Source organism: Xenopus tropicalis, chromosome 2, assembly GCF_000004195.4.
Source record: "Xenopus tropicalis strain Nigerian chromosome 2, UCB_Xtro_10.0, whole genome shotgun sequence".
Lineage (NCBI taxonomy): Eukaryota > Metazoa > Chordata > Amphibia > Anura > Pipidae > Xenopus > Xenopus tropicalis.
This window is the reverse complement of record NC_030678.2, coordinates 103545857-103572177: the sequence shown is the minus strand read 5'-3', so window position 1 is coordinate 103572177 and position 26321 is coordinate 103545857. Positions and strand designations below refer to the sequence as shown.

General features: G+C 36.2%; 1 protein-coding gene across 2 annotated transcripts in view; it reads right to left on the bottom strand.

Moving 5' to 3' along the window:
- Positions 1–1357: 1357 nt before the first annotated feature.
- Positions 1358–26321, bottom strand: part of bbx (bobby sox homolog) — a 65707-nt gene continuing 40743 nt past the window's right edge. For both annotated transcript variants that reach the window (XM_012957573.3, XM_002932287.4), the window contains exons 6-17: positions 25940–26055; positions 24399–24479; positions 23605–23685; positions 20589–20675; positions 19247–19327; positions 15913–16732; positions 10695–10833; positions 9748–9896; positions 8945–9034; positions 7286–7480; positions 6649–6826; positions 1358–5438 (exon numbers count right to left, since the gene is read on the bottom strand). In XM_012957573.3, coding sequence (XP_012813027.1) covers positions 5354–5438; positions 6649–6826; positions 7286–7480; positions 8945–9034; positions 9748–9896; positions 10695–10833; positions 15913–16732; positions 19247–19327; positions 20589–20675; positions 23605–23685; positions 24399–24479; positions 25940–26055 — 2102 coding nt within the window. In that variant the 3' untranslated portion in view covers positions 1358–5353. The remainder of the gene's footprint in view (positions 5439–6648; positions 6827–7285; positions 7481–8944; positions 9035–9747; positions 9897–10694; positions 10834–15912; positions 16733–19246; positions 19328–20588; positions 20676–23604; positions 23686–24398; positions 24480–25939; positions 26056–26321) is intronic.

The following is a 26321-nucleotide window of genomic DNA, read 5'->3' as shown; positions in this document are numbered from 1 at the left end:
ATTACTGAAGATGTCACCTTTTGCAACAATAATTTGGGGAAGGTATGTACCAGCTTTGTTGATTGTTATGAATTGATTTTGACCATTCTACTAGGCAGGCTTCCGTTGTACAGTTATTATCTGTGGCACTGATCAGTTTTTGAGGAATGCTACAGATTCTATCTAAATTAAGATTTGATACTTAATTGGGCCATTGTGGGACATGCAACTATTTCTTGAACAACTGTTATCATACTTTGGCCTTTTGTTTGAAATCATTGCCTTGTTGAAAGATGAAAATTTGAGCAAGCTTCATCTTTTTAGCAGGCCCTGCTAATAAAAAGACAGTTTACATAATGATGTTAGGGCATCACAGTGACTCTGTGGTCAGTGTCGCTACCTGAGATCGATTACGGCCTGCAAGAAGTTGCTATGCTTTCACTGTTTCTATGTAGGTTTTGTACTGTTTCCTCCCACATAAAAGAAAGACACAAGATAACTGATCATTGTGTGTGAATGTGATTGGGGACCGTAGATTGTAAGCGCCACCCAGACAGGGGTTCATGTGAATGATGAACATTCTCCGTAATGTGCTAGGTAGATGTGTCAGAGCTATATAAACAGTTTATAAAGAATACCACTGTTATACTTTATTGGAGGTGAAGTGCACAAGCCTCATTCAAGTTCGGACAAAATCCATCTGGAAAAATGGTCCAACATCACTCAACAGTGACCTGTACAATAAGTCACACACTTAAGGTGGCCATACATGAGCAGATTTCAGTTGCTTATTTGGGTCCTTCAGACCAATTCGGCAACTTATCACCCGTGTACCCCAACGGGCCTACCCTACCAATATCTGGCTAAAATTGAGCAGATCTCGATCGGGCAGGTTTGATTTTCCCGTTGAGTCAGGGACCGCATTGGCTCCTTGATGTGGACCTCGGTCCGACAGCCCATACACTCTACGCTTTAATATGATCTTATGGCCCTAGGGCCAAATGATCGGATTAGCCCGATATCACTCACTGTAGGTGGGCATATCTGGCAACCTCACCAAACGAGTGGATTGGAGGATCTATGGCCACTTTTACCCCCAAAAACATGTGCTATTGCTACAAAAGGTACTTTTGCAAAATATTTATATGCGTGGTGATTTAATATTTATACAAATAGCAAGCTTGGTCTCATTTTGAGTGTTATTTAGAAAAACCAGAGACTTAGTCAAGGATCTACACATTTTTGCAAGGTATTGTATATGCAAATGTGTATGTGAGTATCTACAGTATATAAACACGCATAGATTTTATTAATACCTCCAAGGTTTCAAGTATTTTCAAGTATTTTTTTAGGCTTGTTTGAGAAAAAAACAAGATCATTACAGCGGTATAAAACATTAGTTTACTGTTATTTAATAAATATAAACTCAATTATGAAGCACAGCATTGGGATGAATATACTGTCAAACACAAAAGGCGTAAAGGTGGCAAATAAACTAAACAAGTTTGGTCTCATAACTGGAATAAAATCTATTTTTTTTGGATAGGAACCTGATTTTGCATTACCATTCCTTCATATCGGCCGCAACCAATCCACAGTATCATAGTTTATGTTTTGATACAGTAACATTTCATATGGCACAAAATACAAATGCAAAACTTCATTTTACAACACAAAAGGAAAACCATAATCAGTTATAGGCAGAAAGGTGACAGAATACTGTATAATTTATAGTTTCTTCACTGCCACCTATAGTTTCCAATAACTTACTAAAAACACCCTTTTCACACTGAAGTTCATTCACAGGTTCAAATCCAGAAATTAAAGACAGATGCTGAAATAAAAGTATCCTGTATATTTTTTTTTCAACTAGATTAGTAAGGTTTGACAAAACCATGAAACTTGGGCAAACACAATGTAGATGTGTGTATGTATTTTGGTTTTTTCAAGATACATAAGGTGCAAAAACTTCCTAAGAGGCATTTTGTTATAAGCAATCTTGATAACAACACTAGGAAAATTATACAGTTAACAGTACAGCAATTTTGGGATTCAAACACACAACTCTTGTTGTATGCTCTTACAAAAAAATGAGAATAGGTAAAGGTATTCTAATGATACAAAGACATAAAGCAGGAACTGTTATAGTGAAATGTTAGGAACTTGTGCTAATTTGTTTTTTTTACCTGATTATACCAATGCCTCGCCTAGGAGATTCAGTGCATTAGCAAATGTAACTAGTAAAGATCACTCATTGAAAGCCAGCCTGGGCAAGTATCTCTGACACTATCTAAAGCTTTGCAGGAATCCGGCTACACTCATTGCCTAGCAGCTTAAAAATTAAGCATTATCTACAAAAACGGTTTCAGAAAAAACAGTCATATCCAGTAAATTGATCCCTCCACCCCATCTACTCTAGTGAAAACAATAGAGTTTTAGGAAAACAGATCAAGTAAATAATTCATTCACATACAAAATAAGGAATTATTCTCTTTTCTTTTAAAAAGGTACCATAGTCATACAGAAATAGCTAGGAACAATATTGAAATGCAACGGGGCAATCAGACAAAAATAGATATATTTAAGGGGATTATCTATAGGAATGCATTTGTACCATTGTTAAGGTGCATGGCTACACTAGGGCTGTAAACTAAGATATATTTGGATTTTAGCTGATTATAACATTTATACTAATATTCTGCAAGTGCTTCTTCCCCAAACTGAGATTGCAGTCTCACTCACATTTAAGATAAATGGGGTACAGGTATGGGATTATGTCATTCAGAAAACTTTGGAAATATAGCATTGCCATTTTCCATTGAGTCTGATTTGAATAGGCAGTTCATAATTCTTTACAGATATGCTTTTTCTCTGTAATAATGACAGTGCTTGATAACTATGACAGAATAAATCTCTATTAAAGGCAAACAAAATTTTTTTTTATGTTTAAATGTTTTTGTAGTTTTAAGGCATTAAGCACCAAATTATAGAAAAACCCCAGATCCCAAGATAACAAGTCCCATACCTATATTACTGTTGCTTTACCCTTTTTTTTATTTTATAAATGACCTTGATTAAGCAAAATCAGAGGAGAATTGTGGCTAAAGTCCAGTGTTTGAATTATTATTAGTCTTAAGTTTTTACATTTGGATCAGAGCTATTATTGCTCTAAATCTGGGATGGTAAATGAACACCCCTTCGGATAATAGAAACCACAACTCTTATCACCCTTTAGATGTTTCTGCTAAGAATTTTCATTTGAACTGGATTGATGTGAGTTTCATACCTTTCTTTAAGGCAGTGGTGACTCCCAATACCTGCTGCTGTGATTTGTTACTGTCAACATTTTCCACTAATTAAAGGGTGTTGCAGAATACTGGGTGTTGTAGTTCCTAAGACAGGGATCTCCAACCTTTTGTTACTTTGAGCCACACTCAGAGGTAAAATGTGTTGGTGAGCCACACAAGCATGATAAAAGTTTTTTGGGGATGTCAAATAAGGACTGTAATTGCCTATTTGGTAGCCCCATGTGGACTGCTACCTTGCTCAGAGTAAAACTGTGTCTCTGTGCTTCTAAAATTTAAAAATGGGCAACTACTTTGAGGCCACTGGGAGCAACATGAAAGGGGGTCGTGAGCAATGTGTTGCTCATGAGTTATTGGTTGTGGATCACTGCCCTAAGAGCTAGACATCTGTGTTGGGCACCACTGATTTAAGACAATGTTAAAGACTGAAGTGGATTATTCATAACAGCAATAATTATCTCTAGATAGAGAATGTACTATAAACATTCCCACAGCATTTAATAAATAAGTCACCATGGTGATAATGACCATGTTTGGGAAATATCCAGTGGTAAATCATACATTCTGTTTCTACTGATGTTTTCAACATGCATCAGGCCAAGCCCAAGCAACACACTCAGTTGCCCTTTTCTTTTCTAGTTTGGGTGGATAAATAGAAATTTTGTTACAGAATTTTACCAACACATACAAACAAAACAAATGGCATCACTTGTCATTGTTACACTGCATATTTTGAGGTTCAGACACACTAGTACAGAGTAGTGTTATTGCATGTATTCACTTTATAAATTGTTACATTTTCTACCATGTAACCATCAGCTGAGAATGCAAATTTAGAGTTAAAACATTGTGTTAAATCAGAAAGGAATATTATTCTCCTCTTCCTTTCTTATTTGCATTAGCATTTCAACTCAGCATTAGTGCATAGTTAATAATGGTTTGTGTATGGAATAAGCTATCCCTGTAGAAGATTAATCCTGATTCATCTGAAAGTACAGTGCCATTACTGCTTCACTGTAAATAGAGGATTGGCATAACACTGAATATTTTCACTGAATGTTCTATGTTTAGGCAACATCAATAGCCCTGTCTGGCATGTTGTTGTCCATGTAGGTACCACCTCTGTTGGCTTTTAAACAGGTCAATACAAACAATAAACCATCTCTGCCATGTACTGACCAGTGCAAGGGTAAGACCACACAGACATGGCACCTCAAGATTCAGTCTTTTAAGGCATTAAACTGATTATTTAAAACAAGATTAGTTTCAGATAAGAGTATCTATTGATATTTCCAAAGCTGTGAGACAGGAATTATGGGATGCTCTTACTTTGCCTGTAACATTATGTGACTGAATGTGCTGCAAAAAAAAAAAAAAAACTGCAATAGCTCAGCAAACAGGAGCTTATGCAACCGCTCACCAAATGTTATTTTGAGGTCTGGTGGCTAATTATTGAAAGCGCACAGATATGAAGCAAGTGTACTGAATGAGAACAGAAGGAAAAAAAAAACTTGAAAATAGGCACACAACAACCGTTAACAATGGTACATCTTAGCAAGCTAGTAAGGGCTTCCTGGAAAATGTTTTAAAACTGAGTCTACAATATAAATGTAAGCATAAACTATCATATAAACCATTTCGAACTTAAATCTTCATGTACAAAATGACTGAAAATCTCTATTAACTAGTGCAGTGCATCTGTGTTTTTCTATATATATATATATATATATGTTTTTTTTCTTTTTGTTTTTTAATAAGTTGGTAATATATGAAACTAGTATCACGTTCTGATTCAGAGAAATTCTGGAGTGAGATGCATTACAAAACAGCATCTTTTACTTCACTGACACATTCCATTTTCTAGCCGCAACAGAATGCAAAGTTGATCATTCCATTTTTGGGGCAATCACGTGTCAAGAATAGCTCAGTGGCTTCAAGTGGAATCAAGGTCCTTAGAATTCTTAACTCTTGTCTCGCAGTCATGTCTTCCATCTCATGGATAACATTTGCCTTTCAAAGGCAGGGTTTAGAACAGACTATAGAGCAACATTTTACAGTAAACTAAAGCTTTACTGGTCAGCACATGAAATCAGCACAGCTGCCTGGGACATTTCTTTCTTCTGTCCATCTCGGGAAAGAGATCCTCTTGGACTTCTGTTGTAAGAATCATAGAAAAAGGTCAGATTTAAGAATCAAATTAAAAGTCAAGCAGGGTTTCTACAGCTTTTAAGTGGGACATTCTGTAATGACAGACACCCAGTTTTAATGATCAACCAAAATATATCATAAACAAGGTGCAAAACTGTTTGCCACTTTCCTATTTTCATAATATGTAAATATGATATACAAGTAGGCCCTTAGTCTTATACACTGAAGGATTCAGTGCATTTCAGATTTTTTAGTTTCTGTGCAAATTTATGTCCATTATTAGGGTTGATTCACTAAAAAGCGTTAATTTTTATCACACGCTTTTTTGCGTTAAAATAGAAGCGACATGCTATAATACTACAGTATTATAGCATGCGTTATTTTGCGCGCAACTGCATGTGGTAATTTTAGCGCATGCGTTAATTAGCGTGCAGAAAAGAATACTAACGCATGATTCACAAACACTTAGACGCGCTAAATATCGCATTAGACTATGCGAAAATTAACACCTACTTGAGGCAGGCGGTAATTATAGAAAAGTACAGTTAATGAGCTTTTGGCAATAAAATATGGACTTTGCAGTGTTATTTATTCAAGTCTGTGTTGGCCCTAGAGTGATGAAGCCTCCAGTTTGCTGTATATAAATAGTAGCCGCATATAAATAGTAGCATATAAATAGTAGCCACATATAAATAGTAGCATATAAATAGTGCATATAAATAGTAGCCACATATAAATAGTAGCATATAAATAGTAGCCACATATAAATAGTAGCCGCATATAAATAGTAGCCGCATATAAATAGTAGCCGCATATAAATAGTTCATATAAATAGTAGCCGCATATAAATAGTAGCCGCATATAAATAGTAGCCGCATATAAATAGTAGCCACATATAAATAGTGGCCACATATAAATAGTGGCCACATATAAATAGTAGCCACATATAAATAGTGCATATAAATAGTAGCCGCATATAAATAGTAGCCACATATAAATAGTAGCCACATATAAATAGTAGCATATAAATAGTAGCCACATATAAATAGTAGCTGAGGCTACTATTTATATGCACTATTTATATGTGGCTACTATTTATATGCACTATTTATATGCGGCTACTATTTATATGCACTATTTATATGTGGCTACTATTGTGCTTACAAGTTTTATTGACCTCTTTTTTGCAAAACTGAAGCAGAAAATAGCAACTAACCTGTGAGCGTTTTCCATTGCAGCTACCTCGGCCAGAGCAGCAAGACTGAAAAATGCAGACACAGCAGGCATGTCTTGGGCAATACTATTATTCTGTTCCACTTCAGTTTCTCTAGAGATTAAGAGTTCACCTCTGCAGGACCCCTCTTCTTCACAAATACTAGACAGTGGTTTTTCATCTATGGAACAGAATCATAGATCAACAAAGTACTGATTTTATTGTCAACAGAAAGAAATGCAGTCAAAAAGATTGTGAAAAACATAACGTATGTAGAAGCAGCAGTGTAAAAGGTCAGGGTAGCCCAATATGCCTATAACAGGCATCTGAGACAGGACCTGGCATAGCAGACCCAACTTTTTCAAAACTCCTACTCTTAAATATAAGGAAGAAGGGGGCAAGAGCTTACCCCCTAGTGCTCATGCACGGGGCAATTCTGCCCCCAGTAAATATTACTTTACCCAACTTTTTCTTAAGTACCAAATTCAGCACTGAAACTCTATATACTTTTTATGATATAATTTCAGTTCAATACATCAGCTACTGTTCTAAACAATAATTCAACATAAGATGAGGCTGTGATGCTTGTTTTGATATAAACAGACTTCAACACAACCGTTTTCTCAAGGTTTTTATGTACCTGAAATCTGTCCTTTTAATGATGTCTGACCATCCATAGATCTAACAAGGTGGGTTATCTTTGTTTTTCTTGCTTTCCTTTTTTGGCTTCCTACCAGAGGCTCCTGTATGGCTGTAAATTCTGGAATGCTGGAAGCTGATACAAAATTATTGGCTCTGGGTGAGTTCTCCCTGTTGTTTTTTTCTTCTGCTATGGCTGAAATATAACATTTAGCAATAAAAAGCATGGTGTTAGTTATAGAATACTGAAAAATATTGTACCTTTCATATTGTACCTTTGACATTTGCCCGAATTGGTTAAATAGGCTTAAGTATCATATACATGTGTTAAAATGCCATACACAAAGCAGACACGCCTATGTTTTCTTGCACTTAATGGCAATCTGCCATTTATTACTAGATATTACTTCTGTTAGCAGTCCTGAGATAGACTGATTTACCATTGTGCCACGTTTGGGAGAAAAGAGGTGTCATTTTGAGTTTCCCTGCCCTGGGACAATCTGTCTTCATCTGATGACCGATTAAAGACATTCGGTCATCTTCTTTTTAGGTTTGTTCAGCATGAAATATACAAATGTAAGCTTATGAGAAACAGGTGTATATGCTTCTTTATGATGGTAAAAAAGCTTGTATTAAAGAGGTTATTTTGACTTTTTCTAATAGTAAAGTTTAAAGTCTTAATTTTACACCACCTCATGTCTCATTAGAGCAGCGCTTGGAAGGGTCACCAACTTAGATTTTCTCCATTAGTTGATACATTTTTTTAATCTTTGGCCCTAATGTGTAGAATCCAACTCTTATTAGGCAGCTGTTATAATTGCTACATTAGTTGATACAGCACTTTCTGTAAAATATTAGCAACTATTGTATCAAATTGTAACTGAATGATTCTTTCTGCATAATGGTTTCCTAAGTCAGGGACAAGCATTTCCCCCCACAGAGGTATGATGTATAAACATAAACAAAAATGCTTCTTTCATCAAAGTGAGTGCTTATATACCCAAACGTATGTTGTATTGGATTGTATATGCAAAACATACAAAATAATTTTGTTTGGTCTTAATACACCGTAAAGTGCTACAAAATGCAGATTCTGTTATAGAAATAAAATTACAGTCTTTCAATAATACAGTCATGTAATTAAATTTGACCTATTAACTTCCCTAAAGCACTAATGCATGTTCTACAAATGCTATGCATTAGTCTGCCCAACATTAGTCTGTTGTACCCAGGAAATACGTAGGTATTGACCAAAAATACAGACAAACTTTTTAAGAGGTAACTGTGCATGTATGCCATAATTACTCATTTTGATGATGATGTGAAACACAGAGGTTCCACATAACATTTAGCATTAGTAAATCTAAGACAAACTGTTAATAAGCATGGAAGTCATGGAAATTGGCTTAAACTATTTTTTATCACGAGAAATGTAACCACACAGGCACATCAAAATGTAACATGGAAGAAGGACAAACATCCGCTGCAATATACTGTGTAGACCATCCCTGTTAATTCAGGGATAAAACTACCAATAAAGAAAAAATAGCCAGCATATCTCTAAATTTTAAACACCGCAAAATTGTATAAAAGTGTTGTTGCATCAAATCTACTTTACTAGAAATAAACACATAGAAGAAACATATAGTTACACAGATACCTTTATCCGAAATAATTTGTTTGTCTTTTTTGTGCTTGTACTTGTTTACAATTTTGTGAAAAAAGGTCTTTTTCTGAGGCTGGAATACACCTGCAATGATAAAGTATATTTTTGCTGTTAAACTATTCTTTAAGAATTTAATATTTATTTTTTCCAGTCCTAATTGTATAATGAGAACCCATTTTGATACATCAAATAGCTAATTAAATACTTAGAAGTCAGTAATGCTAAGATCACAATAATATCAGAAACTTGTTAGTAAAGAATAAAAAAGTAATAAAATCTGGAATTGTTTATAGGCACTGTAAAGTGATTTTAAATTATTTTCTATTTTGTCAAGCAAAAAAACTTTACTTACACTATATAAAGTATTTACATTTCATTTAATTCATTCTTGGAATTCACTGCTTGTTTATGTAATGGGTGGGACCTGATGCCCATGCCCATGATACACAATTATAGGTGGTGAGGAGGGAGGGGAATGTGAGGAGTGCTGTGACATCTAGGAAGTGCAGAATGGAACATAAATATCATTGCTTGCCCCACCTCTATGCCTGAGGCATTTTTTTTGTTTCATGTTTAGTTAAAATGATTTTTATTACAGTATACAGCTTTCTATGTCTGGGTGAAAGGTCCCCTTTCTTGTAAACAATATATTGCTGGCCAGTCAGCTGAACTGCATGACCTTTGTTGTGTGTGGTCACATTGCACATTTGAAATATCCAGGTTACTCAGTATCCCTATATTGTGATATCTGTTTTGTTCAGAACATTATACAATATTTGGTTGTCCTAAAGTCTCACCTTTATTGGCTTTTTGTGGCTCAGCTATACCATTTCCAGTCTTTTTCTTCTTCCTTGGAAGTGATGCATTTTTGCGATCAAATGTAACAGGGCTGTACTGAGGAAGGCTGTTAAACTTCTTTTCAAACTCTTCTTCCAGCTTTGCTAATCTTAAAATAAAAAAGGCAAATAAAAAAATGTCAGAGCCATATTACGAAAGTACCCAAACACAAATTAATTAACAACTGCAGTGTTTTTTCTTATGCAGTGTTTATTTCTTAAGTTTTTTTCCTTAACAATGTATTTTTTTATCTTATATTATAAACTATTAACAATGACAGAAAGTATTGATATTAGTTAGTAATCCTTGCATTTATGGGCAGCTGAACATCTAGTTCCTGTAGGTTGCTTATTTTTACCATACTTGTACTACAAACATGAAAAGCTAACCAATCTCCCCGAAATGCATTCCCACCAGCAATAAAGTAAATCACTTTGTAAAACAAAGCGATATGTGTGTTTTGCCACCGGCAATTCACTTTATTATCAGTGGAAAACCATTCACCCGCAGTAGCCATGATTTAACAGTGGGCGACAAATCTCCCTGTGGGCCACTGCCCTTAACCTAAAATTAATACAATACAGTACTACCAAAGGCAGGCAGCCTGCAGTCATGGAGTGCAGAGAACTGCAGCAATTTTTCATGGTACATGACAGGGCATAAAGCAAAAAACATGGTGGATTGCACTTAATTAATAAGCTCTTATGTGTATGGCTCATTTGTTACATTTTCTCTGCTTTGTGACAGTTTCCCAGTTAGGGAGTGGCAATACAATCCAGCCTATTCAGAACCTAGAATGTCATCTAGCAGCATAGCTCAGAGTCACTTTTTATTTTTCAAAATATTTTTTTTTCATACAGAGAAATTAACAATTTTAAAATGTGTTTAAAAGACAATTACTAAGTACCCAAGTGTCGACTCTTCCTTTGGTTTAGTTTTTTTCAGCTTTTTACTCCCAGTGGTTCCAGTTTGATTGAATGCCCAGCTGTCTTCATTCCAGCATCCTTCATGGTCTGATAAGCAGCCCTTTCCTGAGTTTCTTTTACCTAGTTAATATAAAAGATGCTTCATCAGTTAACATTAACTTTACAGTTGCTAAAGTATTAGAGTTTATTCTTTTCAAAATCTGTTTGGCAATGCCTACTGAAGTTAAAAAAACTATACAGGTATGGGAGTATGGGATCCATTATCTAGAAACCCATTATTCATACAGTTCTGAATTACGTAAAGGCCATTTCCCAAAGACCCCATTATAAGAAAACCATTCTAATTGTTAAAAATAATTTCCTTTATCTCTGTAATAATAAGACAGTACAGGTATAGGACCTGTTATTTAGAATGCTCAGGACCAAGGGCTTTCCGCATAAGGGGTCTTTCCGTAATTTGGATCTCCATACCTTAAGTCTACTAAAAAATCAATAAAACATTAATTAAACTCAATAGGATTGTTTTGCATACAATAAGGATTATTTATATCTTAGTTGGGATCAATTACAAGGTACTGTTTTATTACTACAGAGAAAAAGGAAATCAGTTTTAAAATTCTAAATTCTAAATTATTTGATTAAAATGGAGTCTATGGAAAACGGGCTTCTGTAATTCGGAGCTTTCTGGATAATGGGTTTCCAGATAAGGGATCCCATACCTGTACCTTGTATTTAATTCCAACTAAGATATAAATAATCCTTATTGGAGGCAACAATCCTTTTGAGTTTAATTTATGTTTAAATATAAGGTTGCCATGCTACTTACTATAATCTTCCATATGCAACACATTTTCTTGAGTTTTTAAAGAAGGCACCATGATCTAGTTTAAAATTTAGCGATGTCACAGGCAGTCCGTTCCTACTCGCTCCTCTCCCACCCCTCCCCCCCACCCCGCAGCAGTAGCACAAGCAGAGAGACACAGAAGGAGGGAGGGGTTTTCCCTGCTGCTGCTGAGTAAAGCCTGTCAGTCAGTGCTGTGACCACTTCCTGTGGGAGACTGAAGCGACACTCCCATGTCTCATTTGGCTCTGACTTCTGATCAGTGAGGTTGTGTATGCAGCTCTCATATAATGGCAGTTTTAGGAGGTAAAATGCTTTCAAAACATCTTTCTTTCTGCATCATTTAACATTTTGAGGGAGGATGAATATTATAACTGAATATGAACTTTATATAAAATGTCTCCTTTAAAGGGGGTATAGACTCCAATACCATAAACCTAAGTTGTTCGGATGTGTGGCCCTTCTTGCAAAAATTTAGTGTTACCTAAATTGATAGCAGACCGATGTTGTGAGATACGTGATTTCACCATCTGTGTGGTCTCACCTACATAGATGAGGCCACACGGACAGGTCAACACATAAACCACATATTTCGTTACACAAGTAAAATGTCCCCGTAGTAGCACTTTCTGTCCCCTATGCGGATGAATAAAGTCATTACCTTTTAAAACATACGGGCATTGCGTGCACTTCAAACATAGATACATGCCCTTAGTTTTAGCACCAAGAAATGTATGACCCTGTTTATTTTTTGTTTTGAGAACAGTAGAGGTGACCGAGGTACCAATAGTTCTACCCCTCCGATATGAGATCAACAGTATATAGTACACAGGGAGGAGCACACCCTATACAAGTCCAAATGCCCTTGGTGCAGGTCAAAAACAAAAATATAATAGAAAAAGTGCATCACACACAGGGACTTAATACAAAAGAAAAAATTTTTATTGAAAAAATTATTTTCAATAAAAACACTCTTTGTTTTGTATCAAGTCCCTGTGTGTGCGGCACTCTTTCTATTATATATATACATTCTATAAATGTTCTTCCCTTAAGTCTTTAAATTCACAACCACAGCAGGCAGGCAGGTGCCATTTTATGGACATAACTTTTGTATCACCCCAATATCTTGTGTATATGCCAAATGGGGGACCTTATGCCCATGTTAAAGAAGTTAATAGGGAGAAAAAGGAAAGCTTTTAAGAAATATAAGTCAGAGGGGACAGTAGCTGCGTTTAATGATTATAAACACTATAACAAGTGTTGTAAAACAGCAATCCGGAAGGCAAAGATAGAAAATGAGGAGCGCATCGCGGCCGAGGCCAAGACTAACCCCAAAAAGTTTTTTAAGTATATTAATAGTAAAAAGATGCAGGTTGAGGGTGTGGCCCCATTGAGTTATAGTAACAATATGGTTACAGCGGATACAGAAAAGGCAGATGTGCTTAACCAGTTCTTTTCTTCTGTGTATACAGTAGAGGAGCCAGTGGGCCAAGTCCCACCCAATAGCTTCACTGTTGCCTCAGCTCCAACTACACAGTGGTTGGCACAGGATATGGTGCTTAAAGGGTTACACACGATAAATGTAAACAAGGCACCTGGGCCAGATGGAATACACCCTCGGGTACTGAGAGAGCTAGGGGCAGAATTGCAGTGGCCCTTGTTTCTGATATTCTCAGACTCTCTTTCATCAGGTATGGTACCTAGGGATTGGAAGAAGGCGAATGTCATTCCATATTTAAAAAGGGAGTAAGATCTCAGCCTGGCAATTATAGGCCTGTAAGTTTGACATCCGTGGTGGGCAAGTTATTTGAAGGCTTGTTAAGGGATCACATTCAAAATTATGTAGTGGAGAATGCCATTATGAGCAGTAATCAGCATGGCTTTATGAAGGACAGGTCATGTCAGACCAATTTAATTGCTTTTTATGATGAGGTAAGTAAGAAGCTGGACAGTGGGGATGCAGTAGATATCATCTATTTGGATTTTGCCAAAGCATTTGATACCGTTCCCCACAAACGACTGCTTTCTAAGCTAAGGTCTATTGGTCTTAGTGAAGCCGTTTGCACATGGATAGAAAACTGGCTACAGGATCGGGTACAGAGGGTGGTTGTTAATGGTACATTCTCTACTTGGAATAAGGTTCTCAGTGGGGTCCCGCAGGGTTCTGTACTGGGTCCACTTTTGTTTAATTTGTTCATAAATGACTTAGGGGAGGGTATTATGAGTAATGTATCAGTGTTTGCAGATGACACAAAACTCTGCAGACCAGTCAATTCTATCCAGGATGTGACATCCCTGCAGCAGGATCTTGACCAACTGGCAATCTGGGCAGCTAAGTGGCAGATGAGATTTAATGTGGATAAATGTAAGGTCATGCACCTGGGATGTAAAAATATGCAAGCCCCGTATACCCTTAATGGGACTGCACTAGGCAAATCCATAATGGAGAAGGACCTTGGAGTCCTTGTAGATAATAAACTTGGCTGTAGCAAGCAATGCCAGGCAGCAGCTGCAAGGGCAAACAAGGTTTTGAGCTGTATTAAAAGGGGTATAGATTCACGGGAGGAGGGGGTTATTCTTCCCCTTTACAGAGCACTGGTAAGGCCCCATCTAGAATATGCTGTTCAGTTTTGGTCTCCAGTGCTCAAACGGGACATTACTGAGTTAGAGAGGGTCCAGAGAAGGGCAACTAAGCTGGTAAAGGGTATGGGAAGTCTCAGTTATGGGGAAAGACTGGCCAAGTTGGGTCTGTTTACACTGGAGAAGAGGCGCTTAAGAGGTGACATGATAACTATGTATAAATATATAAAGGGATCATATAATAACCTTTCTAATGTTTTATTTACCAGTAGGTCCTTCCAACGGACACGAGGGCACCCACTCCGTTTAGAAGAAGGGAGGTTCCATTTAAACATTCGGAAAGGATTTTTTACAGTGAGAGCTGTGAAGTTCTGGAATTCCCTCCCCGAATCAGTTGTGCTGGCTGATACATTATATAGCTTTAAGAAGGGGCTGGATGGATTCTTAGCAAGTGAGGGAATACAGGGTTATGGGAGATAGCTCTTAGTACTAGTTGATCCAGGGACTGGTCCGATTGCCATCTTGGAGTCAGGAAGGAATTTTTTTCCCCTCTGAGGCAAATTAGAGAGGCTTCAGATGGGGTTTTTTGCCTTCCTCTGGATCAACTAGTAGTTAGGCAGGTTATATATAGGCATTGTGGTTGAACTTGATGGACGTGTGTCTTTTTTCAGCCCAACTTACTATGTTACTATGTTACTATGTTTAGGCTACAGTTATAGACAGTGAGGAGGTACTGTGACTGAGAGAAGTTCAGTGACATCAATGATCACTGGTTGGAAAATGAAAGTAACTAGAGGCATAAAGGCAGGCAGGCAATATATGATTGACAGCTCAGATTTTAAAATACATTTATAACAGGTATGGATTGTTTAATAAAAATAAATAATTAGCTTCACTGTAAAGGGGATGTTCACCTTTATTCCAGTTTGTTTAAAATTAACAGATTTGCCCAATATTTACAGTATGGTAAAAAAAAATGATCGCAACTGTAGTGATGCATAAGTCCTTTTGTTCTCTTTGCTCTGCCAGCCAGAGGGACTCAGACATGCCCATTCTTTCCTGCTACCTGCAAGTTATTGATTCGGTTGGCTGAATTATATCAGCCAATTAGATCACAAAAATGCAAATGAATGGAACATGCATAGTAGCGATCAATACCTGAATCTATGCGGTTCTACATTTCCAGGTAGATATATTCAAAACAATACATTTTTTTACTTAAACCAAAATGTATTTATTGCTTAAATGGCGCAGTCTGTACAGTCATTACATCCCTTTTAAAGGGAAAATATATCTCAGTTTTGATCAGGTCTGTATAAAAATATATCACATAAAACAGTCCATATGTAAAACACTGTCTAATATAAATTCATAATTTTCTTAAAAATTTACTTTTCTAGTAGTAAGTGCCACTGTATAATCCTAAATAGAAAAACTACCATTTTAAGTACTATGGGCGGCCTCCTGGCTCCTGGATACAAATCAGTGTGCTCTTACACAAACCTAGGGCACACAGACATGTTAGGTTACATCAACCAATGGGCAGAGTTTCTGTCTTTTACTCCCACACTTTTTCCTGTTAGTTAGAGATGCAGGTGATCTCTGAGGGAGCACACAGTCTACAAATGAATACTCTTGTTAAAAAATTTTAAATGGCAATACTTACTGACTTTTTATCTACCACTTTGGTAAGATTATTTAAATCATGTTTGTTGTTAAAAAAATTACCTGTTGGTTCAGTATTCATTTTAAATGTGTAGTTTTTCTTTAAGACTTACCTCTGTCAACATTGGCCCGCAGTGATGTCAGCATGCCTTCAGACACCAGTGTCTTATAAAGAGCTCCTTTACAAGACCGTTCTGATTTCCTTGAACCACAAGTTTCTGTCTTTTTATTGCTGTTAAAGTCCTCAGTTTTAAGCATTTCTGGCAAGCACATGGGAGGCAGCTCCTCAGTGGGAGAAGGTGGCTCTGATTTGACACTTTCAGGAGTCTCGGAAGGTAAATCGATGATTGGTGCAGTAATTATGTGTTCTGGCGCTGACAGCTCTTTGGTACTGTCTGAGGGCTTATCTTTCTGCATTTTTTTTTCTTTTGATTTAACTTTTTTCTTTGCTGACTTTAAGTCAAAAATGCTGTGTTTGGGGCTAGTAGAAATGCGTGCCTTCTTGCTTGGAGAAATGGGAATTTGCTCAATGCCCCAATCACCTTTTGCGACAGCTTCTATAGTGTACATGACACTTTCAATATCAGACTCCGATGATTGCCTTTTTTTACAGGTTTTCTTTGGGGATGCCTTCTCTGCAGCATCATGGTCTGATTTGTTTTTCTTCTTCTTCTTTTTTAATTTTTCCCGTTTCAGAAGTCCTAAAAGTTCAGCATCTATAGGTTCTAGGGTGTGTGCTTTGTGCTTTTTAGTTTTAATGTTATTAGTTTCTGCTTTCTCACAGATATGTGAACTATCATTGAGGTTTCTAGAAATCAGGTCCTCTGATGAGCTTTCTATTTCTTCCTTTATGGACACAGGCGTTCTTACCAAATCGTCTGTATCTACATTCCTGGATATTTCTATTTTGACAGCTTCAGAAGCCTCGCACATCTGTAAAGAATGGCAAGTTTAGATCAGGGATAAAAGCTTACTATAACTTGTATTCTTACCCACTATCACTCACAGTGAATTTGGCTTTTAAGTAGGGATGCACGTAATCCTAATTAGCATATGCTAATTAGGGGTTTGAAGGGTTAAATTTTCAACTTCAGTGTTTACATGTTAAAAAGTCACATGATTTTTAGGATTCGGTTCGGCCAGGACCATGGATTCGGCCGAATCCGAACCGGATATATAGATTATTGCAGAAAAAATGATCCACTGCCTTCTGCTATTTGTGAGTGTGCACTGACAGGCACAGGATCAGCCCATCAGTGCAGCCACAGTGAAATTCAGTACAAAAATGCATACTATTGTGTTTCCACACCAAAATCCGCTATGTACAGCAATGACATAGACCTGAGTGCCATTAGGCGGAACACCATGGGTTCTGTATGAATACAATTTTTTTGGACTAATGACATCCTTTAAATAAACTTTGTAACCTTAACATGTATACTCTTTTTAAGTAGCAGCAAATTCTTTATCCATTGTCCTGTGTGCTATTAGCCCATGGGCACACAGGTGTTTGCTCTGCTTTTCTGAAGCCGGCCATACACGCACTGATAATATTGTACGAAACCTCGTTTCAATATCAGTCGGGTTTTATGCAACCAAAACTTGGCTCCAAGCCAGGAATTCAAAAACAAGCACCTGATTTGAGACCACAGGGAGCAACATCCAAGGGGTTGGAGAGCAACATGTTGCTCACGAACCACTATTTGGGGATCACTGCTCTACAGTATCCCAGCTTGACAAACTCACATTCATTTAATGGTCTAGAAGAGGAGCATTAACAGTTATTAACATTTAAGCACAACTTTTGACAACAGTCAATTCTAGGTTATACACACACAAAAAAAAAAAGTACAGTTATAGGATCTATAATTGTAACACTTTATGGCAAAGCAAAATTAAAGTATTTAGCATTGCAATTAACATGCATTTTTACTGGCTTGGTTAACATTAATTGCAAAGCAGCATCTTATAATATTAATGAATAGAAAAATAAAGGAAAGTTTATATAAACAATATAGAGTAGAGAAGTGAAAAATTCGCAAAATGGAGGAAAATCAGCAAAATACTTCTTTTTAACATACGCAAAATTTGTTCATTACTACTTAAGAGGACATTTCCACAGTTATACTTGCTTGTCCCAAGGGAAATACTATGCTCAATGTGCATGTTGTCATCTATGGCCTACACATAGAGACAGACAACAAATGGAAGCAAAAAAAAAACCAAAAAACAGCAGCCAAATGCTTGAATTTACTTGCTTTATATTAATCGTGATCATGAAAAATGCTTTATTTAGTCCATGGTGGGACAATACAGGTAGCAGACAGAATGGCCGAAGCCTGTGCCAAGAGATATATTTGCATGGTGGTAACATGGGTCACCTGAAATAATTTTTGCTGGAGGGTCAAGGGCAGATTATGATCTTGCATTTTCAAATGTGGACAAAACGCAAAATAATATTTGTGAAAGACCAACTTTTACTCCCACAATGTACCATTTTCCAAGAATTGTAGGTGCTGCAATAATTGGCAAGTTGCTTTGAAGGACAAAAGTTTAGTCATGTTGTTTACTGTGCTTCTGGAGAAATCTTGTAACAGGACACAATTAAATAACTTTATATCAAGAAAACACTTAATTATAAATGATACCACTGTAACGAGCAGAAAATGGAAGGAAAGCTCAACCTTATGTAATGGTTCACCCATGCAAAAGGGTTTCATGTACATTTGTAGATTGTAAGCTCTTTTGGGCAGGGCCCTCTTCACCTCTTGTATCGGTTATTGATTGCTTTATATGTTACTCTGTATGTCCAATGTATGTAACCCACTTATTGTACAGCGCTGCGGAATATGTTGGCGCTTTATAAATAAATGTTAATGTAATGTAATTTGTTCATCCTAATGGCATATTTTCTGCCCTTGTTGCAATAGTTCTAAGTACAGAAGAGTAAATGAAAATGATGGAGCTTTGGGTGTGTGAGTGCAATTGTATTACGTTTCTAGTATCGACCAAAAAGTTAGAAACAAGGCTCATATGGTATCTACTGTAACATTGCTGCTGAGAAGTTAGCCTTCTGCATGTAAATTCACAGAATTGGGCTGCATCACATTTCTTGGAATGGAAAAATAATTACTGTTTTGAACACCATTGCAATTTCTCTTCTTCAATGCAAAAGTCACATGACGTGATTTTGATGGATGCAACATTCTCAAAAAAGAGCAAATGAAAGCAGAGATAACCCCTGCACATTATTGAGGTTCCTTCATCAAGCATGATGTTCCACTTGCTCTGCTGTGTTTAACATGCTTTTGTTTCTAGGTGCAACATTCAGAAGACAGGTGGTACTCAAAAATATTAAAACAATAGTTCCTCTAAAAATATCTTATTTATAATGACAACCAATGGCTATGTAGGACAATATGCAAAGTTACTTTTTTCAAGTGTTACCTCTGCAAGCTGAAACAATGCTGATGTTCCACACTGCTTTGCTGATGCAGATGAATCAGAATGGGATGAACTTGAAGATATCTACACTCAAAACCAACAAACATGTCAGTCATGTAGATGAAAATAAAACAGTGATAGGCGTTAATACAATGTAAATAATGAAATGGGTTATTTTGTCTGATGTTACGCTGATAAACTTGATCTCTAATAGCAAGTATAACTATAGCTATGCGTCGCACATCACCGCCCCCCCCCCCGCTCGAACTGCGCTTGCGCGTCAAACAACACGGGGCGGTCAGCGAGGTGGCCAACTGGGTTGCCTAGGGCGCCCGGTCGGCTCGGCCCGCCCTTGGGCAGTAGCCTACTGGCAGAAGTAAAAAAACACGTCCTACTTAATGATACTGGAAAATCACGTAGGAAAAAGATCACATTGGGCAATTGATACAGTCTGCATCGTCCCCATACAATTCAATCACTGGCCCAAAGTTCAAACAATCAGATGAGCCTGATTTGAACACCACTACAGACCTAGGAGTAGGTAATAACATAGAAGGTGATTAAACACTAAGGGGCAGATTTATCAAAATGTGAGTTTGGAGCTTAATACATAAAAACTCTCCCATGTTCTATTCATTCCTATGGGATTTTTAGAAGCGTATTTATCAAATAGTGAGTCTAACTTTCACCCATTGATAAATACACTTCTAAAAATCCCATAGGAATGAATAGAATGTGGATGAGTTTTTATGTATTAAGCTTTAAAACTCACATTTTCATAAATCTGCCATACATGGGCACATTTCAGCTGCTGATTCAAGTACTTTAGACCGATTTGGCAGCTTATCTACCCATGTAGGGGCATCTCCAAGGCCTACTTGACATCTGGACTAAAATAGGCCAGATCTTGATCAGGCGGGTTTGATTTTCCATCATATTGGAGACCACATAAACATATGTTTTTAATTAAAACAATGAATTAATGCTAAACACAACTGTATATTGTTACTTTAAGTGCATTATGACTATTATTTGTCATATGTGAGAACTATTTCGTTATAATGGGGCAAAGAGCAAATTGCAACATTTCTAGAATGTCTGCCTGGGGCATGGTAAATAAGCCCTACACTTGTTTGATAACATTGAATAAAAAACATTATACTTAAGCTGACAGAAAAAGGTTTAAAACATAATGTTAACAAAGTTAAGCTATGCTAACACCATGCATAATTACATTGCAAATAATGTCAGTTAAATACTGCCTGAACATATTCAGCAATGGTCTTACCACCATTAAGAAATGTATTAGAATGATTACCTCTAAATATTAATGTAAATATGTTACCTCTGCTAATTGGAAAAGGGAAGAGTTCCCACAGCATTTTGCAGGATCCACACAATTAATCTGTGTCTGTGAAGTATCTGAAGATATCTGCAAAAGAAAACACATTAATGTCTTCAGTGTTACAAACAACATTTGTGGTATTGTAAACACCTGTGCAATACATTACAGACTTTTTTTCTTATCTCATGCCATATCTTTAAAGGAAAACAGTAGTTTAAAGAAAACAGCCATAGAAGTTCTCTCTGTTAGTTTAAGATAGCAGCTGCCATTTGGCTTTGTCTTCACTTCTCTGCCTGCATCTCTGTGATCTGGGCTCAGATTACAGCAGAGGAGAAGGGAGGGAGGGGGAGAGAGAAACACACACTGAGCAAGCTCGTGCATTGCCCTGATGGATTTTTATGAAAGGAGGAAGTCTGTCACAGAAGATCATGTGTACGGAATAGAAGGAAAGAAATGTGGTTCTTTTAACTGAGGACTCAGAGCAGCAGTTCTGTAAGTGTTTATGGCTTTAAATAGACCTACATAGACCTTGCTGATAAAGCTTACTTAGTTTTCACCTTTCCTTCTCCTTTAAGATTCGTAAATATAAGTGCAGCCCACGAATGAAATGAAAGAACTGGGAGCCATCAATGATTTGGAGAGCTAACAGGTCCCAGTTCTGCTTATTTCCTTTTCATAGAGAGGAAAAAAATACCATAAACATCCATGAGCTGATCTCAATGTATCCTCAAGCCTGCATTCGGTCATATTGGCAATATGGCAATGACCAAATTCTATTGCTTATTTACATTCTTTCCTATGCATAAAAATTTAAATGTGCAGTGACAGAATACTGTTGTGGCAGATAATAAACTATGTCCTATTATTTTACTGTATATTTAAAACACTTAATTTTAAATATAAAGAAACTGAGAATTCTTCAACATTTAGAAGACATAGACAGCTTTGTAGATACAGTAGCTAATCACATGCTTCTCCTTTTCAACTTTTTAGAATTTGTGAAAAATTCAACTTTTCAAGGGAATTTGCTCTTAATGGAGTGACAACATAGTATGCTCATGATAAACCCTTTCATTGGTATCAGAACTGTATCTTACTAACCCACATGCCTCATCTAATACAGCTGACCCACACTTTTTTTCTTTTTTTTTGTGGTAATCCTAATAAGCAGAAAAGCCTATGATTTAGTGTATTGATCTGTAATTGTAGGTAGTGTAAGTATGTGAACTCTCACGCTATAGTTTTATGAACAATTAATAATAATCTTAATCTCTTAAAAAGGCAAAACATTACATTATATATATATCCTAAATATAATTTAAATAAAAAAAATGTATCTTTGTTTGCATAAGACCTGTTGAGTGCTGTCCTTTGTGGGACTATATATATATATATATATATATATATATATATATATATATATATATACGTATATGCGTATCGCCGGGCCGTTCACTCAGAGACATTCTGATGGTGACTGATTTGAAGCATGAACCACTTGGGACATGGCTGAAACCTGGTAAACCAGGATGCTTTAAATGTGGTGGGTGTATTACATGTGGTTGCTTAATCACAGGTAACATATTTGCTCATCCCCACACTGGGAAAAAGTTCATGATTCGACATAGACTGACTTGTATCTCAGATCACGTTATCTATTGCATTATGTGCCCGTGTGGCCTATACTATATAGGCAAATGTGTTACATCTTTCTGGATACGAATGAATAACCATAGATCAGCGATTTGTGCAGCTTTGGCCTCTGGTGAATCTGATATCCCTCTTGCGAGACATTTTGCACAACAGAAACATTTGTTGCCCATGTTAAGGGCTATTCTGATTGACCATATCCCCCCTCTTGCACGTGGTGGGGATCGGTCTAAATTATTACTGCAAAGGGAGGCCCAATGGATCCGAAGATTGGATACTATTGCCCCCCGTGGACTTAATGAAATGTTCTCGCTTTCTTGCTTTCTATGAATTTGCCTGGATTACTATGGAAGCAGTGTAACTTACCATCTACATCTAACTTGTGATTATATTTATATTGCTTGATGATGCTAACATTGATACATCCTATATTGATTCCTCCCACTTGAGATCTTTGATACTATTGTGTTTTTATTATTCTTGATAAGGTTGATGATTTTTAATGTTTTAAATAAGTCCCTATATATTTATGTGCACATATTTACTTTATTTAATTGACCCTTGTAGATGGTTATATATTGTAATTAGTTCCACTAGGTGATATGATATCATGTTATATTCTCACTTCTTTTGGTGGATGATTTTAGAACTTTTTACTACTGGGCTTTGTTCACCCTTGGCTAGCTTTGGTATCTTATGTAGATATTATGATGTTATGTATTAATTCACACTGGTGATTTATAAATTGATCTGATGTTTAAATATCCCTTTATGATATTTGGGTCTTTCATATTTGGGGTTATGTGATCACGTTCCTTTCGGTGAATATTATTACATTTAAAATTGAAACTATATATGTTCACATTATGATTAAATATGCAAATTGCTTGTGAGCACGGATTGGTTAATTTTTGTATTTATGTACGCACCTCACTTCCTCCCCCATCCTGATGACGATCCTGTGGGGATCGAAACGCGAAGATGCGGTGATTTAATAAACAGATTTTTTCTATACTTGGATGCCGTGAGTGCTCTCTATTAATGTGCTTTCTGTTTTTCTGGTCAGCACCCGGTTTTTGATGTGATGTGTGCCAATTTTTGTGTAATATATATTTATATATATATATTATATATATATATATATATATATAAACAATGCAGAAGAACAGCACTCACAGGATTTGCTGAAACAATATCCTAAAGGTTTATTTTGCTTCCAAAAGTTTGAGCGAGATTGATTCAGCAAATCCTGTGAGTGCCGTTCTTCTGCATTGTTTATGTTGTTTCTCAGCTCAGGCGCCCAGTAAAACAACAGTTTATGGTGTGCATATCATGCTTCTCTCTTTTGGTCCTCAAAATGTCATACCTCGGCAAACTGAAACAGTGTTGACTTCTCGCTTTGTTCAGCAGGTGCTGGGTCATCTGAATGTGATGTGCTGGAAGATATCTTAAAATAATGCATAATGGTAAATAATCTAAATTCATAAAGAAATTACATGACATAGTTAAGTATTAATTAAATTTCATAAAAAGTTTTACTTGTGGCATAATGATCTAAGCAAGCAGAGAAAAATTCATTCAAGTTAAATAAATTAAATTTATTAAGTAAAATGAGAGGGCTGGTAAGTCTGACTACGTTTCCATGGTACAAGTACAGGATGATTTATCTAAAAAAAGCTAACAAATTCAGAATTATGAAAAGTCATCTTCCATAAAGTCAATTTTATGCAAATAATTATTTCTGTAACAATAACACAGTACCTTGTACTTGAACCTAACTGGTTTATTTAATGTTTCAATGTTTTTTAGCAGACGTAATAAAATGATCTGAATTACAGAAAGATACCTTATTTAGAAAGCCCCAGGTCCCAAGCACTCTGGATAACAGATCCTATAACAGTACTATATTTATATAGGGAATAATAATATCACTGAACACTTGTGACCATATGAAAGCACAAGGCCACAAGCCAATTCAGTTTTTCCAGTTTATAGAAAAAGACTAATAAATGCAACCAATTTCAATTGCAATTTACTGAGAAATTTTATGTTATATTTCTAATGATAAAATTATATACGTAATACAATTTAATGAAAATTACATAATATAAACTTAACATAAACAGTATTTTTCAGAATGAATGCATGAAAGTTTTGTACCTCATCAAACTGAAATAATGAAGTGTCTCTATTTTCCTGGGGAAACCCTGATTCAGTTAAAGGACAAATACCTGAAGAAACCTATAATTCAAATAGAAAAAAATATATGTGTTATACTTTGCATTCTAGATAAATAGGTAGTAACTTTTCATATGAAGTAGGCAGTGGTATCTTAGGGCTTTTTTAAGCAAGGCCCTCTTGATTTGGTGTATTTATTGTTTATGTATATAAATCTGTATTTTCAATGTATACACCCAGTCCAGTGCTGCAGAATATTTTGGCGTTTTATAAATATGTGATAATAACAATAATTTGCCATTGGTCTGATTTTTTCTATCTTGTTTTACTTAAAAACATTTTTTGCAACATGTAGGCTTGGAATTTAATCTGCTAAGGCTTAATTACTAGGCAGCAGTTTGGAAGTCAGAACAGTGGAAGAATAAAGGCCAGAGACAGTAAACCCAACAACCAGAAAGCATTTTCAGTTGCTTGCCAGAAAGATAAAGAATATCTGAAAACCATAAGAAATAAAAATGAAGACCAATTAATATGTTTCTAAGACTATATTAATCCATAACATATAAACTTTCAACACAATGATCCCAGGACTATGTCTGACCTGCCCTTGCTATTCTCAGCTATGCTCTCTATACTGTTGCTGTCACAATATCTTAAAATCCAATCTTTATAATTTTCTTCACCAGCCTTTGCTGCTAAATATTGCGCACAATACCTTACATGTAAAGAAAGAGAATCACAGTTTGCAAGGAATGGTTGGAATTGAAGCCTTAGCAGGAAGAGAGTCGACTGCTCCTTAAAGGGATACTGACACCTAATATTAAACTGTTTTTAAATATATCATAACATTGTCTTTGCATGAACTTTAGAATTTTGCCATAAAAGTACTTCCTGATGCTTTTACATTACTTTAGGTTTAGGAACTTCAAGTAACAATAACCTACTAAAGCAAACCTTTCTATGAAATATGATTACCCTATAAGTAACTTTTTATGTACATTAGTATTTCAAAAAGTATTTTTTGTGTCAGTATCACTTTAACTGTTTTAACAGTACATGTAGCTAGGACAAGCAGTACAGAGTTAATAAAAGGCAGACAGACACTGCTTTCTTTGGGCGATTTTAAGATTATTATTTTCAAAACCTGTGACAGAAGGTCCATTGTCATATGTACCTCCAGTAGTGAGAAATGGAACCCACAGCACGCATCTGAATTAGGCAAAGGGTATAATCATATGTGAGTGCTAAAAGCACATCATGATGCTAGTTACCAGCTTACGTAGATGGATCAGTGCTATCACACTTACTGCAAGTGGGCGTGCACTGCCTACAAATAGAGTATCAGTTCTCTTGCATAATAGATTTAGGCAATATCTGCATTCATTTCTGAATATTTCATTTGATAACCATATGAGAAGCACAGTATAGTTTTAGTACCATTTTAACATCATATTCTGCAGTTTATTTATATCCTTAATTTGCTTAAGAGCATTGAAAAGATTAAAACATATGTCATTCCCCACCTCATGATCACTTAATAAATGTTCCACTCTTTCAGTCACAGCATGATCCCCGTGTGCAGTCAAGGCATGTTCACCAGCAAGAAGCAGCATACTCAGTCCTCCCATTTGTGTGGGATCTGGTAAAGAGTGTTACACCTTTACTTAATTAGTTTGAAGTGTCGGTAAAATAGCCTTTCACATACAGCATAACATTTGGAAAATTCAGCACCATTTCTATAAAGCATAATATTCTGTTTGTAGAACCTGCAGTTTTCTGGTAGGTTTTTTGAGGGTAATTAATGAATACACCAGACAATTTATTAGTGTTAAGATTTTTAAAGGTTTTAAATCTAGTAAATTAATGCACTGAATGAGAAATCTGCTTTCAAAAACTGATCAGTAA